Source organism: Cucurbita pepo, chromosome 12 (genome assembly GCF_057944985.1).
Source record: "Cucurbita pepo subsp. pepo isolate OVF chromosome 12, ASM5794498v1, whole genome shotgun sequence".
Lineage (NCBI taxonomy): Eukaryota > Viridiplantae > Streptophyta > Magnoliopsida > Cucurbitales > Cucurbitaceae > Cucurbita > Cucurbita pepo.
This window is the reverse complement of record NC_141809.1, coordinates 14,838,712-14,853,362: the sequence shown is the minus strand read 5'-3', so window position 1 is coordinate 14,853,362 and position 14,651 is coordinate 14,838,712. Positions and strand designations below refer to the sequence as shown.

General features: G+C 37.5%; 3 protein-coding genes across 8 annotated transcripts; all 3 read right to left on the bottom strand.

Moving 5' to 3' along the window:
- Positions 1-13: 13 nt before the first annotated feature.
- Positions 14-3,429, bottom strand: LOC111807620 (Pentatricopeptide repeat (PPR) superfamily protein). Its single transcript, XM_023693421.2, has 3 exons — positions 2,940-3,429; positions 1,426-1,832; positions 14-789 (listed from the first exon to the last, which is right to left on the bottom strand). Exons 1-3 carry the CDS (start codon positions 3,396-3,398, stop codon positions 81-83), a joined length of 1,575 nt encoding a protein of 524 aa, XP_023549189.2. The 5' UTR covers positions 3,399-3,429; the 3' UTR covers positions 14-80.
- A 773-nt stretch (positions 3,430-4,202) lies between these two features.
- On the bottom strand, positions 4,203-10,121 carry LOC111807074 (Sec14p-like phosphatidylinositol transfer family protein). Of its 4 annotated transcripts, none has more exons than XM_023692647.2 (15): positions 9,396-10,121; positions 9,000-9,291; positions 8,156-8,255; positions 7,670-7,936; positions 7,502-7,579; positions 7,322-7,423; positions 7,174-7,223; positions 6,964-7,063; positions 6,736-6,828; positions 6,542-6,643; positions 5,965-6,046; positions 4,999-5,384; positions 4,845-4,919; positions 4,590-4,686; positions 4,203-4,492 (listed from the first exon to the last, which is right to left on the bottom strand). In XM_023692647.2, the coding sequence occupies exons 1-14, from the start codon at positions 9,400-9,402 to the stop codon at positions 4,639-4,641; spliced, it is 1,782 nt and encodes a 593-aa protein (XP_023548415.2). In that variant the 5' UTR covers positions 9,403-10,121; the 3' UTR covers positions 4,203-4,492; positions 4,590-4,638. The 4 variants fall into 4 exon arrangements, with proteins under 4 accessions (XP_023548415.2, XP_023548417.2, XP_023548416.2 ...); XM_023692649.2 differs by having other exon boundaries at positions 6,542-6,640; positions 9,396-10,117; XM_023692648.2 differs by having other exon boundaries at positions 6,736-6,825; positions 9,396-10,117.
- Positions 9,152-13,876, bottom strand: LOC111807075 (putative myosin-binding protein 6). Of its 3 annotated transcripts, none has more exons than XM_087129007.1 (3): positions 12,826-13,876; positions 11,170-12,349; positions 9,152-9,291 (listed from the first exon to the last, which is right to left on the bottom strand). In XM_087129007.1, exons 1-2 carry the CDS (start codon positions 13,319-13,321, stop codon positions 11,412-11,414), a joined length of 1,434 nt encoding a protein of 477 aa, XP_086985133.1. In that variant the 5' UTR covers positions 13,322-13,876; the 3' UTR covers positions 9,152-9,291; positions 11,170-11,411. The 3 variants fall into 3 exon arrangements, with proteins under 3 accessions (XP_086985133.1, XP_023548420.2, XP_086985134.1); XM_023692652.2 differs by lacking the exon at positions 9,152-9,291 and adding an exon at positions 10,296-10,516; XM_087129008.1 differs by lacking the exon at positions 9,152-9,291 and adding an exon at positions 10,523-10,770.
- Between the last annotated feature and the right edge of the window lie 775 nt (positions 13,877-14,651).

Below are 14,651 nucleotides of genomic sequence, written 5' to 3'. Positions count from 1 at the left end.
AGCCCAAATCCAATTTTTAAATTTCTCCTTTAATTATCAATACTAAGATTTATTTCATTACATATGCTAAGAGATTAATATCATAAGTCAGGACGAGTTCTCTTACTTGCTTCTGCTGTGCTTACAAGATCATGGATCTCCCTGGCATGGTTGGCCATTCCTCCATCTGAATAAGCTCGAGCCATGATCCTGTAGGTAGTCTTATCAGGCTTGCAGCCTCTCTGCTCCATCATTCCGAGTACCGCCTTCATCTCTGCGAAACATTCCATTCGCCCGTAAGCGTCCACGAGACAGTTGTAAAAGACGGTATCCAGCGTTATATTGGAATTCTCGACTATGTGCAGTACACTGTCGATTTTGTCGCGTTTTCCTGCTTGACCGTAGGCCTTTACGAGCGAGCAAAGTGTTACACAACTCGGTTGGATCCTCTCTGATCTCATAAGGCGAAATAGATGCTCCATCTGTTTCAAATTCCCAGCCCTCCCGAACGCGTCGATAACGATGTTGTAGGTTACGATTGTCCATGAATAATGGTACTTCTGCATATACTCCATAACAGCACTCATTTTCTCATAGCTTTTAGCTTTGCCGTATGAATCCAAAAGGATGTTGAAGGTCTGAATGTTTGGTTGGATTCCAGCTCCCTGGAACTTTTCGTAACACTTCTCCATGGTCTCTAATTGTCCACTGCTGCCAAAGCCTCGAAGTGTCGAGTTCATGGTCCAAACGTCGGGCTTACATCCATCATCACTCAGCATTTCCACAAGGATGGACTCCATTTCAGCAAACCTGCAGAATATATACACACAAAAAGAAGTTACTTTTCTACTATGGAAGTAGTAGACACATTCATCTGGTCGCAAATTATAAGACAGGACAATGCAAAGAAGAGACAGAAGTTGTGAGATCCCACGTCTGTTGGAGATGGGAACAAAACATTCCTTATAAGGGTATAAAAACCTCTCCGTAGCAGACATTTTAAAACCTTGAAGGGAAGCTCAGAAGGGAAAGAAGGGAGAGCCTAAAGAGGACAATATCTGCTAGTGGTGGGCTTGGACTGTTACTTCCAGAGAGATTGATAACAACCATGACATAGAGGAGCAGAACTAGTCCATAAGCATAAAAGACGAAACCATTTTCTTCTAATAGCCCCACGGCACCCACCCCTTTCCTACAAAAGGAGACCTCACACACCCCATGCTGGCTCCAACTACTAGCTATAACCAAGCTTAACTTCTAGCAGTTGACTCTGGAGGAAAGGTTGAAGAGAACTGGCCGTGGAAGGCGTTACGCCTGCAGAAAGATATAAGCTCCATCTAAAAATGAAGTTGATTATCATCTATAGTACTCAAATTTAAACATAGTTCAGTCAGCAACCAGATGAATCATCTATTATGTTCTCAAAAGGCAGGCAGGTAAGAGTACATTTTTGCTTTGCCATAAGCATCAATGAAGGTATTATATGTAATAGTGTTCGGTTTTATTCCTCGAGTCACCATGTCAGAGAGTAGAGTTTGTGCTTTGTTGAATGCAAACACCTGCAAGCATGATTTTATGAGGATAGAGTAAGTGTGAACATCAGGCTGGCAATCAGGACTGTTTTTCATCTCGTTGAGGAGTGAAAATGCCCTGTCAAGAAGACCACTCCTACTATAGGCCGACAGGAGAGCAGTATAGGACTCATGGCTAACTTCACAGCCTTCCTCGATCATTTCTTGGAACAGCTCATAGGCCTTTTCAGGTTGCTTACATTTTCCAAGCATGACAATTAGCTTGATGTACATCCCGGCGTAAGGTCTGTACCACAATTGTTCGCATAGTAGTTCAAAAACCTGAAATCCATCATAAATAAACTCGCACAATTAAGACGACGAATTAGATTAATCATGGTAGTTCTTGACCAAGTTTTGAACTCTTCTTGTTCTTAACAATGAACAAAATTTAACATTGAATGCTAATGACACAATCCATAAGTTGTCAATGGTGCCAGTCTTTCATAAGTTGCTGGCCTTATACTTTTAGAGTATAGAATGCACATCCGCAGTTCAGTTTCAATTTTTCTCATGCATCCAAATTCCCACTCTTAACACAATCATCATCTCACTAAAATCCTGGCAGACAACAGGCTCAAATAGCAATAGCAGCTTATATTTAACAAAACAATGAATATGTAACAGCTCAATCACACCGCTAGCAGATATTGTTCTCTCTGAGCTTTTTCTTTCGGGCTTCCCCTCAAGGTTTTTAAAACAGGTTTACTAGGGAGAGGTTTCCACACCCTTGTAAATAATGCTTCGTTCTCCTCCCCAACCGATGTGGGATCTCACATAATCTATTCCATGGTTGTAAGATAAGTCAAAGCCTTAGATCGTCCCAACAAAGTCTGATATACCCTAAAAAGACAGGAAACCAGAATGTCCTCTTCCAGTTGATGGCTAGCACACGAGCAAATCCACCTAGTAAATGTTGAGTGTTGATACAAATTAAATTTGTTGTTACCCACAAGCTCAAACTTTTAGGTTCCATGGTGATTTATATTTCTATGCCTCGTCTTTGTTGTACCAGTTCTATACATATTCATTCTCGTTCGGTGCTGCCCGTGTTTACCGACTCAATCCAAAGATAAACTTGTTTCTTCTTTCCTGGTTGCTAAATGAAGAAAGATCCAACTTCTGAGCTTCAATTGAGGTTTATTTGCACTCAAAGCAGTCAATTAAATTTGTTCTTAAAATGAATTACATTGAACTCAAACATGAAGGGAACTGCTGGAATTCCGAACAAGAGTCATTTCACTCATCAATACAAGAACCAAAAAGAGAGAAGAACAAAACACCTTTACGTTGTTCTTCCAAGAGTCTCCAACCAAAGCGATTATAAATTTCCAAACGAATACTAGAAAAGGAAAAATCAAACGCAGCTTAAAACCAAAATTAACTGACCTTGAGCGCAGACTCCCATCGCAAGGCCGTGATTCGTTCATGGAGAGCCTCAAGAACAGTCCGCGGAAGCAGTTTCTTAGAGTTAGTGGGGCCTCTCTTCCTCTCAATGACGGCCTTCGTGGCTTCCCTGCGCAAAATCACAGAAATGGCTTTCTGAGAAGCAATCTTCCTGTTGACCTCCTCTTTTCTCTCGCCCGCTTCCTTCGCCTTCAGCTTTGCGATGTCCATGCGTCCTTCGCGAGGACTTCTCTGCACGAGCTTACCATCTGTAGAAGACGAAGAGGAAGATGGGGCGGGAGATTCGAAATTGGGATGGCTCGCTCGTTGTTGACAAAGAAATACACGGTTCTTAGGATTTGAATGGCTGACAGCCGGTGGAAGAAGGATGGAGGGAGTGGAGTGGGCGGCCATGGATAGTGGATGCTGAGCTTTGAGATTCTCAGGCCATTCGCCTCGCATCCACGGCCTTAGTATCCCATCTCCGATAGGTGTGACATTATATATTTTATCCTTTTTTTTCCCCCTAAATTTATTTAATTTTTCAAATTTATCTTACTCTTGATCATATTTAGTTCTAAAATGCCACAATTAATTCATTAATTAATTTACGGCTCACGTCGATCTCATATTTTATCTCATATTTTATGTCATGAGTACATCCGGGGAATTAAGCCATTTGTAATTGAGTTAAATATATTAATATTACGGGTGCTACTAATATTTGATACCTAAATTAGAACTATCTCGTAGTTCACATTTAATTAGTCGGGATGAAGATTATATTTAATGTAAAAAAGTAATGCATCTAAATTTGAATCTCGTCCGCGTATCTAATGATATCTCTCTTGAATTTGAAAGGAATGATCTAAATTTTATGAGCCAAATGACTCATCCGTTGATATGAGTTTATTATGACTGAGAGCTCGTATGATATGAAAATAGAAAAGACTATAAAACACGGGTTAGGTTACTTCAACCTATTTGTTACTGTTCATGGGTATGGATCTTGCAATTGATCACTTGTTCAAGGTTTTGAAGTTAATTCAAACTTCACCGTATATTCAACATAAACTATACAACATAACATAATCAATTTAGTGTTTGATTTCACACCATCAATCATGATTTCAACGCCATAAAAATTGATTCCGAATGATTAAAAACATGTTTTGGGTACTTTCATATCATCGAGACGCTGCAGATGTGATATGTGAAACCGAGTTAAAACAGATGTATGCTATGATATTATCTGACACTCAAGGGGAAACAAGGAATGTTTTGTATATTTAGTCAAATGTTAGTTGATATAATACACAACTGAGTGAGGTCATGTATAGTTCTTATATCTATGTATCAGTTTCAAGACTCAACAAGGAACAGAGCAAAAGAGAAAACTGTAAATCATGTACAATATAAATGTAAAAGAACAGTTACATTATTATGTGTGTGGGTGTGATACTCTGTGTTATGCTCTATACAAAAGAACTCAGATTATGTGCGTATACCATTTTTCTTCTTTATGATCAGAAACATCTTCCGTTCCATAGAAACATCTGAAAAGAACAATGGAATTGGGAGCGAAATAAGAACATGATTCTTCCTAACAAGCCATCTCAGGTCGAGAGAGAGAAAGAGAGAAAGAGAGATAACCTGAATTGATAATTCAACAAAACTTCGACCGGTGGTGACGCGCTCAACTTCAATACAAAAATGGTTTTCGAGTTCTAGGCCAACATGAATACGCTCCCTGCAATTCGTGACAATGTTTGGAAATGATGAACAGACTTCTCCAGAATGGAAAAAACAAGATTATGCATACTTTTGCAGCATATATAACAGAAGTTCACAACCACTTGCTTAATCATTGAAGTGCAAAATGTTAAATAAGTATTTTTGGAGACTTACAACCAAGTTGTTTTCCTTTATACTTTCCATTGACTCAGCAAGCTCCACTTGTTTTGATGCAGTAGCAAGCAATGCCTAGGATTCAAGCAGAAAAATATATTCAGTTCAAGCACAAACCACTTCAGTGTTCTTGTTATTCTGGAAGATTTCTTACTCTCTTTGTCTTCTGCAGGTCATATTCTATGGATTTTATACGGTTCAGAGATTCATTAATCATGTCCTCTTTCTCTAGAGGGATTTTTGAAGGTTTATTGGTAAGTTCTGTCACCATAACTTCCAAATTTTGCAGCCTTTGCCAGATTGGGTCCACTTCCAATGTATTAGACTGTTCTTGAGGCCCTGAATCTTCCAACTGGTCGTTGGAAATGTCTTCAGGTTGTTGATTCTCAGCATGTCTAATCATGAAAATTCTCCGAAATCCTGGGACTAATAGATATATGCATGCAAAAATTCTGAATACAAAATGAACAAATGTACTCGTAACTTGAGGAATGAATTTCTTCAGTAGCCTTATTGGTTGAACATCAGCATTTAGATTATCTGTCACGGTTACGAAAACCCAGTCAGACAAAGGTAGGTCAGTTACTACATAAAGCACTATTGATGCCCGTCACACGTAACATTTAAGTCTTTACAATTTGAACTAATTTATCAGTTTTATAAAATAAAAATATCCTTGGCAACTTTATGACAGGTTCATATTGGAAGAAGCACTACACTGTCACTTATTTGATGTTTTAACTGTAAGACATTCATAAGCCTCCTTGAAAGAAGAGGAAAAAAATATAAAATCATGCAGTGTGGGAAGACATGTGGATCATTTTCTTTGTAATCAGTAGGTACGGTACACTACGAATGAAAAGAAATCCAAAAATCATAATCAGTCCAAGATTAAGCACGCAAATCATACTATTAGAAGAGGATGGAAAATATATGATAAGGAAGTCAATAAGCAGTCGAGGAAAAAGCTCACGAGTTCTAGGAAGCTAGGTGCATGCAATGCACGAACGGTTTAAACTTTCTCGTTCTACAGCGAAGATACATCGTTCATCTCATATTGATTTTATCAAGCTCGATTCTAAGGTAAGAAAAATGAAGGAATAGTTGAATGTTAACCTACTTGAACCATATTCTTCAATTATTCCAGCAGGAACGGTAGGTGCAACGATGCCGCTAACGGGCCTAGGTGTGGAGCACTTTTCCTGGCACAAAAGTAAAATAAACAAAAAAAATTACAAAAAATAATTGATATTTACATAAGAATGTAGAAACTATTCCTCAACAACATGATCTGCTAACGAGATCAAAACTGCTAAAAGAGCATACACCTTACCAACTAATTGGACAATTTTCAGCACCTTTTCCCTTTATACTTCCTGAAATGCAATATATTTTTTACATGATTTATGATAGACCTAAAATAGAAGTACTACTTTTGCAAGAGGACCCCAAAAGAAAATTCCTAAAACCTATCCTCACTGATTTTTAATTCGTATATTTGCAAGACAAGCAAACAGCTTTTCAGAACATATACATTGAACAGTTACAATTATATCTCAAACAGCATCCTAGTGTCATAACAGTTGAAGGAGCCAACTTCAGCTTTGTAATATACAATTAATTCCTCAGAATTGATTGAAGCAAAAAAGTTCGTGTTTACGAAGCACTTAAAATAATTTAATTTCCATCATGCTTACCCTGCCAGTCACCGAAACATAATTTCGGATGCTAGAAGCACTTGTAGTGGCAGTTGTCTCAGACCCTGATTCAGGTGAAGATATTTCATTACCGTCAATCTGCTACTAGGAAAGGAAATAGCATCAGAAATGGCATGTCGGCAAATATATATATATATAATGAAGCCATATATGCTATGAAACAACAAGGTCACCTTCGAGTTAAAAAAGTCGATTTCAAAACTGCTTCTGCCATAGAAATTGTTGGCCTTCCTTGAGTGAGTAGCTTCTTCGGCAAAAACAAGCTGCTAGATAAAACAAGCAATGATGTAACTTCACGCTTTATGTAACGAAGTTAACACTATTAACACTACGGATGTTAATATTTTTAGAAATTGATAATTACAAAGTATAATAAGCATCCTAAATTGACAGGACCAGACTTTCATGATTTCAGGATCATTCCAGGGCCCCTTGTCAGATCTAAGACATCCACCTTCATTTGAACACGAACAATCTCCTCCAAGGAAGTCGGGAAGTTGTCTGTTTAAGGAGAAAACATTCTTTTCAGTTTAGTAAAAGGAAAAAAAAAAAAAAATCAGCACAAGGTTAAAAGAAAATATGAGAAACAAAAACATTTGAAATCCTCAGACCTTGAGTCTATGACCTCCAACAACTTATTTTGAAATTTGCTGCCCAAAACCTACAGAACCAGCAAGGAAACAACAACTTCAGTACTCAAAATTCATGAATTGTTATAAGCTCGGGAAAAATGAAAATTAACTGAAAGGGGACTTGTACATGTATCTTTGCTGTAGTTCTTGGATCAAGAAAGGTTCTTGCAGTGTTCCAAAGAAATTTAAACCCACTGCCCGCATTCACAATGTACATTTGATTCAGCGTCTGCAAAGTAGCGAGTATAAAATTTTTTTACAAGCTCCCGGAGTAAGGAAACTAAATATAAAATATAGTTTAGGCAACCTCAGGATAATTGTCCCCATCAATTTTTTGCATGCGCATAACAAGGTCATGTGCAAGCTTTCCAAAGCTCATGAAGTTCTACACAAATATAAGAAGAATTATTGCTGTCGGCACATACAATGCAAAACTACCATAACATGGTAACACTCAGAAATGCCCAGAAATTACCAGTCCCTGAACATCCAGTATTGTTGTTGTACAATATATGTGTCTTTTGGCAGCGATAGAACATGCTGTGAATTTCTCAGCAAAAAGCTTCTCAAACCCCTGGACATGATATTTCAAAAACCGATCTATTGTGGTAACATTCATTAGCTTGCCAGGTTCAATTTTTCCAAGTCTTTCAATATAAACAGGTCTTCCTCCTTTATCCACACCATGGTAACCATGAGGATAATATTGTTGAACTTCTTCATACTCATCATATTCGAAATCCTACAGAGAGAACAGTTTAGGTTCAGCATCCGTTCGTGCTTTCTTTTTGTAATGAAAACTTGTTTCTTAAAAAACTAACACCTCACTGCTAGCTCAACAAGGGTATAGGTCTCAGCTCATTCTTTCGTAATCATAAAACTTTCATGTTTGAAACATTCGTGTACTGAAACGCAAAACAATGAACATATATATAAATAAGTAGATATCCTCCCACATTACCTGCATAATAGTATCTATATTATTGTCTTTTCTCCAGCTGAGCATCTCTGTAAACATGTTGAGAGCTTTATCCATGTCAAACTTCCTAGCCTTGAGAAATCTGAGGGCAAAAAAAGAAAGAAAGAAAAGAAAATTCAATAGAGAAGTAACAAGCGATAAAAGAAACTTCATATCTCATTTCTCTTCCATGGTAAATCACAATTTTATGACATAATTGCGAAACTAGAAGGCATTCCCACTCGTTGCAAAATCTTGTGGAATTCTAAAGTTCAAAGTAAACTCAAGTGTCTATGTGGTGTATGGTTCTTGGTGGTCAAATATTCAATATTGTAATGCTCACTCGTAGCTACCTGATGGTTTAATCTTTTTCTAAAACACAAAACAATCTTTTCACCAATGACTGATAAGTTCTAGCCAAGATTGTTTTTTCAAATCTCTTCAGTAATTTAGAAGAAAGAAACCCAACTAGTATTCATTACATTAAGAATTACATTGGAAGAACAATTGCAAAATTCTCTAGAAATTGCAGACGCCATTGATTTTTCGTCTCCAAATTATTCATTAAATTAAACTCTCTAGAAACCAAGCAATGAAGGAAGAAAGTTTAGGTTAGGCTATGAAGAATTTCGATACTTTTTGAATTAACTAGAGCTGTTGATGTGGTTGTGAATATCTAGCAAGAATGCTAACAAGCATGGTGAGGAAAGAACACGAATTATACGAAAAAAAATGTGGAGAAGACGTCTAAATCTAAAATTTTCCTGCAATTCTTTAATCGGCGTCGTCCATAGAAGCTTATTCAGATCGTTTAAATCCACTACTGTTCGAACAACAATTGAGGTACCTCAACATGGTGTGGTAATCATCAAAACGGGCTGGCAGCAGATCTCTCGCGATCAAAGCCTGGCGGAACTTATTCACGGAATCTTCCTCCCCGGCGTCCCGAACCTCATCAACCGAAATCGGAGCAAAGCGGCAATCTGCAACCCTACTGCTTTGCCTTCTAATCGTGTTGCTAAATTTAGCAGAAGCACTGATCGCCCTCTTCCTAAGAGATTTGGACCGAGTTCGCCGTCTGTCGTCTTCAGAGGATTCAGGTTCAAAAACCCTCGCCCTCTCATCTTCACCAAAATCTCCTGAAACAGAGGAAGGCAGACGAATCACAAAAACAAGACGATCGAGTGTGGGAAGCAGAAATCAAAGTTGACGAAATCAAATTCAATCGGATCCGAAAGTCTACCCGGCATTGTGTTAGATCAAAAAGTATTCGATTCAAACCCAGAGAGAGAGAGAGAGAGAGAGAGAGAGAGAGAGAGAGAGAGAGTCCAGAAACTGGCTGAATTGACGGAAACGGAATCAGGGCAGAGATCATGCAGAGGATCAATTGTGGAAATCGTCAAAGAGAATGAAAAGAACAAAGGCGAAAAGGACGCAGGACGGAGGTTGTCTCTTCTTCGCCTTCTCCGATGCTTCTGAAAACGCCGTATTTTTTACTTCGAGTTGTCGATTACTTTACTGCTCAAATCCAACTCCAACTCCAACAGCTTCTGAATTCTTATACAGATCAGAATCAGATTCCAACACAAAATTGAAACTTACAGCCTTGGTTTTGACCACTTTTATTCTGGTTGAGAATTCACATTCACACTCAAACTTGGCATTTTGTTGCCTTTTTTTACTGTGCCCCCACCCAAAAGCCCAATCAAAATATTGAACCAAGATCACCAACCAGCCAGGATTTGAATCTCGATTTCAATAACGACGAACAGCGGTCGAAGCAGATGGTGGAAAGTTCAAGAAACTTAATATTCTAACCCAATAGGCGATGTCTCACTACTTCCAGTACGAATTGCGAGATCTCGTGGGCAATCCCAAAAAAACCATCATGATCATGAGGCCAGAGTCAGACTAAATCATCCTAAACCATCTCATAGCACTATCTATCTGATGAGCGGTATAGATTTTTGATAAAATGCTAGGAATGTAAGATATTCAGATGTATCAAGAATTCAAAAGTTCTTTTTCTTATATTTTGATACATCGACAATCAAAACTTAAAATATACACATTGTAATTAGCCAACCCGACCTAATAGTTGTAATTGATTTGCATTTCTTCCATTAAGTCACATATTCAAATCTCCGAACGAAAAAGGTAATTTATTTAGCAACAATACCTAGAATTTGTTTGTTTTTGAAGGAAAAATATGTACATATTTACAACAGGTTACAAACACAAATGATATCAAGAAATGGTACCTAATCTATAATTAATTTACAAAGGAAACTGTTCATAATATAACACAGATTCTTCTTCACAGAACGGCAATTACAATCCTCATATGAATCTTCCCCTCCTGACCTGGAAGTTATCAACAAAAGAAGTATACAATTAATAAGAATCTAATACTAATATAAAAGATTTATGAGTTCCTTGATTCTATAATTCTTCATACTATCGATTGATGTTTATATCGACGTCTCTATAAAGCTAAGATAAAATTGAGAGTCGAATCTGTCCGTCCTGTGTCGCAGAGAATATATAAGAGTACACGAAAGTGAAAGGTGGTCGGTCTCAAAAGCCTTATTTTCTTCAGCTTTGCAAACAAGGAGTTCCTTCAAAAGAAATTTGATAGCAGTTGAAGAACCATCATGCATGCACACCGACATTGACTTTCATATCGATTTAGTCCTTGAACTCTAAATGATATCTATAAGGTCCTTGAACACCGACATCGACTTTCATATCGATTTAGTCCTTGAACTCTAAATGATATCTATAAGGTCCTTGAACGCACATCGTTGACTATCAAGTTTATATCTATTTAGTCCTTGAACTCTAAAAGATATCTAAAAGGCCCTTGACGCACATTGTTAACACACAATCGAATTAACATCTGCAATTTTCCAATTCAATATGAACTTCAAGAAACAAAGATATCAGCAGAGTCTCATGATCAACTAAATAAGGTCATTAACAATGAATAAATGGTAACGTAAACAGACAATTCATACCTTAAAAGGATCTCCAAGCCATCAAATATCTTGGAGTTTGGTATTTCAACAGGAAATTCCATTATTCTCTTTCCTTTTCTTCACAGATGGAGAAGTTCGGACCCTTCTAACCGGACGACACTACGACGACGACCTTTCAATATGTACTGAAGACAAAATTCTTCTGGAGCACACTGCATCAAACTACAAATAACTAAACAGCCCAGAATTTTACTTCTATGGTTGATTTAGATGGTTAATTATCAACTTCTCTCTTCACTTGAGTCATCCTTGTGGAGTTTTTCATCAATCACATGGATATCTTGAACGTCGATTTCCATATCAAGGATGGAACTTCCAAGATCATTAATTGTGTGATCTATGTGTTCCAATCTTTTTTGCAGCGCCCCACGAGAAAGAAAGCTTTTCTCAAAACCACCATGACGTAGAGCTTCCTCAATAGCAGTGCGCTCAAATAATAAGCTATTATCCATCAGTTCATTGTCTTTATCCGTCCAGATCGTTTGCTTAAGCAACCCTTCTTCATTAAAATGGCATTGAGAGTTACAACTGTTAGATTCGTTCGACTTTGCTTTACTTGAAAGAGAGAGAGCGTTTTCAATTTGATGAACTACGGGTGGATCTCCATTTGAGTAACGAGCTGTGGAAGACTGTTCTTTATGTTCGTCTAATATGAAATCCCAGTTTCTTTTTAACTCTTCCTTTTCTGAAAAATCCATCTGTCTATATGCTTCAATTTCCTTCTCTAGAACATGATAATCTATTTCCCTCTGAACAAGAATCTCTCGAAGGATATTCATCTCTTCTTCATCATAAGCAAATTTTTCTTCTATCACCCTCTGATATTGTCTTGCTTCCATTTCAACCGATGCCTTCTCATTTTGCAAACGTGTTATCATCGCTATTGCTTCATCGGCAGCTGTAGCAGCAGCAGCTCTCTCCTCTTCCAGTTCCAGAAAGAGAGACGCCCGAGCAGCTTTCTCTTCTTCAAGGGCCTGCTCCAACAATCTAATAGAGACTTCATTTCCAATTATGTCTCTCTCTTGATCATTATTGGTACCATGTCCAATAGTGGAAGAACCTGTATTTAGATAACTATTTTCGCCAACCGAACCACTTGATTCAAACCCTTGCCAGGTTCTTCGACCCAAGTCCATATGATATGATTCATTAACATCATCTGAAATAGCAAGGTCACAGAAACATCATTATATAGCAAAAAACTTAACATAGAACCCCTCCTTCACCTCCTCCTCTACATAAACCAAACAAAAAAAAAAAAAAAAGAGATGGGAATTCACGATGAGTTAAATACAGCTTCCAGGTGGTTCGTTACTTTGAAGTCGGAAAGCGTGTTGTTAGCTGGTTAGTCCTTGTTTGTTAGCACAGCTACATCTATAAATGAGCAGTGATCTCGTATCATAGGAATAACAATCAAGGGGAAAAAGGAATCAGGTAATGTTCCTTCACTCTTACTTTGGCTAGCATCGAATCGATTAGTAACAGTCCAGTTAATCTTCAAAATATTTTCATAACCAGAAAAACAAACAAACGAAGCAGTAGCAATCCTAGCAAGATAACAATATATCATAAGTTCATAACATTATAAGAACTTATAATATTGATGAAGAATATGAAATTGATCACATAACCCACCTGGAATGAGGTCTTGTTTTTGATCCAAAGCCAGAAATTCCCATTCCTTTCTGAACAATTTCCCATATTCAACAGAAGCTCTCCTCCGCCTTGGCCTCTGGAACATAATCCTATTACCCTTACTACAACATGCCGCAGATTGCAGCAGAGGAACTCCATCCGTATGATGATTCTCCCTTAACAAATTCCTATTCTTACCCATTTGATCATCGACCAAAATCAAATCAAAAGGAAACCTATGCTTGACTGAATCGAGCACCAAATCGATCTTCCTCTTGGGCCAACTAAAAAGGAGTCTATGCAAACACAAATTAGGGTTCTGATTCCCATAAAATCCAGTACAAGGACAAGGCAAGCAAAACCCAACAACTTCCAAAATCTTAGATGGGATAAACACAGTCGCTGACACGCACAAAAGAAAATAAACAACAGCTAGGTCAAGAAAAGCTCTGACTAGTCCACAGAAGGTCCATGAATGAATCTCGTGGAACGTCATGGATTTCAATCACCAGAAAATCGGATATCCTAAGCTCTTCCTCTAACTTGGCAAGTAAGGAATCAAGAACAGTAACAAACTATGAGAATCGGGAAACAAACACCGTCCACAATAATTGAAACAGAACAGCAATCTTTCCAAACAGAAATTACAGAAACAGAGGAGCAAGAAACCTGAATAAAACAGAGGAGCAAGATTGGTAACTACAGAGTTTTGCAGAACAGGGAAAAACCCAGGTAAGAAACGAGGGAAATTGGCGATGGGTTAGGCGTGGAAAAGGGGATATTGAAGAAAGTTGAATAAGACGTCGATTTGAAGGGGCAGAGGAGAAGGATGAGGGAAAAAAACAAGATGAGGAAGAAAGCTATGGCGTTTTCTGGATCATCGCCATGATTGAATTGAATGGAAGCTTTAGAAAAGGAAAAGGAAAAGAAAATTAGGAAATAAATTAAATGAAAAACAGGAAAAGAGACACATGCGGCACTCATATGGTTGCCACAGTGTCGCCGCTGAGAAAGCAGGACGCCGTTTGAGGGTTCAAGGGATACGATTGAGTTCATCTCCAATCTATATTTACACATTCATATTACTAATCTATTTATTCCTCAAATCCACGTGCCCTCCACCCCTATTTTTTATTTTTTTAAATAAATAAATAAAAGAGCTATTTTTTATTTTTTTAAATAAATAAATAAAAGAGCTATTTTTTTTTTAAATAAATAAATAAAAGAGCTATTTTTTTTTTATTTTTTTAAATAAATAAATAAAAGAGCTATTTTTTATTTTTTTAAATAAATAAATAAAAGAGCTATTTTATCTCCTTTTCAAACCATTTTATCTAATTTCTGGAAGTCCATAAATATTTGTCCTTTTTCCAAACAGGTAATACCACCAAAATCTTTAGCAGCACTATAACTGTAACTCTAAGTCGTGAGTTAGTTAGTTGCATTTGTATTCCTTCGACCATTAAGAATCATAGGTGATCACTTTGTCATTATATATTTCCACACAAACTAGTCCTTTTCCCGAGGTGTCACTAATACACCATTAAGTTTAACGTTTAACGACGCTGTTAATACGGATGTCTTTGTCATTCTTTCCTTTAGCTTTATAGAGCTCCTATTACAGCTTTGCTACAAACAACCGATTTTTCTTGGCTGGTTAATTGGGTTAGGGTTGTAGTAGTTTCTGGAAGTCTCATATAAATCATACATAAGAGTATGTCAACCCTAGAAAGCTTCTTACGCTTGTACTTATAGTCAAGTGGTACTATCTCATCACTTCCTCTACTTTGGTCGAACCCATTGATATCCGGTCATTTGAGTCACAC

What these genes read in the sequence shown, in the direction of transcription:
- LOC111807075 (XM_087129007.1), bottom strand. Translation starts at nt 13,321, where the DNA reads ATGACGTTCCACGAGATTCATTCATGGACCTTCTGTGGACTAGTCAGA. An exon ending in AAAACAAGACCTCATTCCAG is followed by an intron (nt 12,350 to 12,825) that starts GTGGGTTATGTG and finishes TTGCTATTTCAG; the next exon opens with ATGATGTTAATGAATCATAT.
- LOC111807074 (XM_023692647.2), bottom strand. An exon ending in GAACTACAGCAAAGATACAT is followed by an intron (nt 7,224 to 7,321) that starts GTACAAGTCCCC and finishes CTGGTTCTGTAG; the next exon opens with GTTTTGGGCAGCAAATTTCA. An exon ending in AATTGAAGAATATGGTTCAA is followed by an intron (nt 5,385 to 5,964) that starts GTAGGTTAACAT and finishes TAACCGTGACAG; the next exon opens with ATAATCTAAATGCTGATGTT.
- LOC111807620 (XM_023693421.2), bottom strand. Translation starts at nt 3,398, where the DNA reads ATGCGAGGCGAATGGCCTGAGAATCTCAAAGCTCAGCATCCACTATCC. An exon ending in GATGGGAGTCTGCGCTCAAG is followed by an intron (nt 1,833 to 2,939) that starts GTCAGTTAATTT and finishes GATGGATTTCAG; the next exon opens with GTTTTTGAACTACTATGCGA. An exon ending in GCTTATGGCAAAGCAAAAAT is followed by an intron (nt 790 to 1,425) that starts GTACTCTTACCT and finishes TATATTCTGCAG; the next exon opens with GTTTGCTGAAATGGAGTCCA.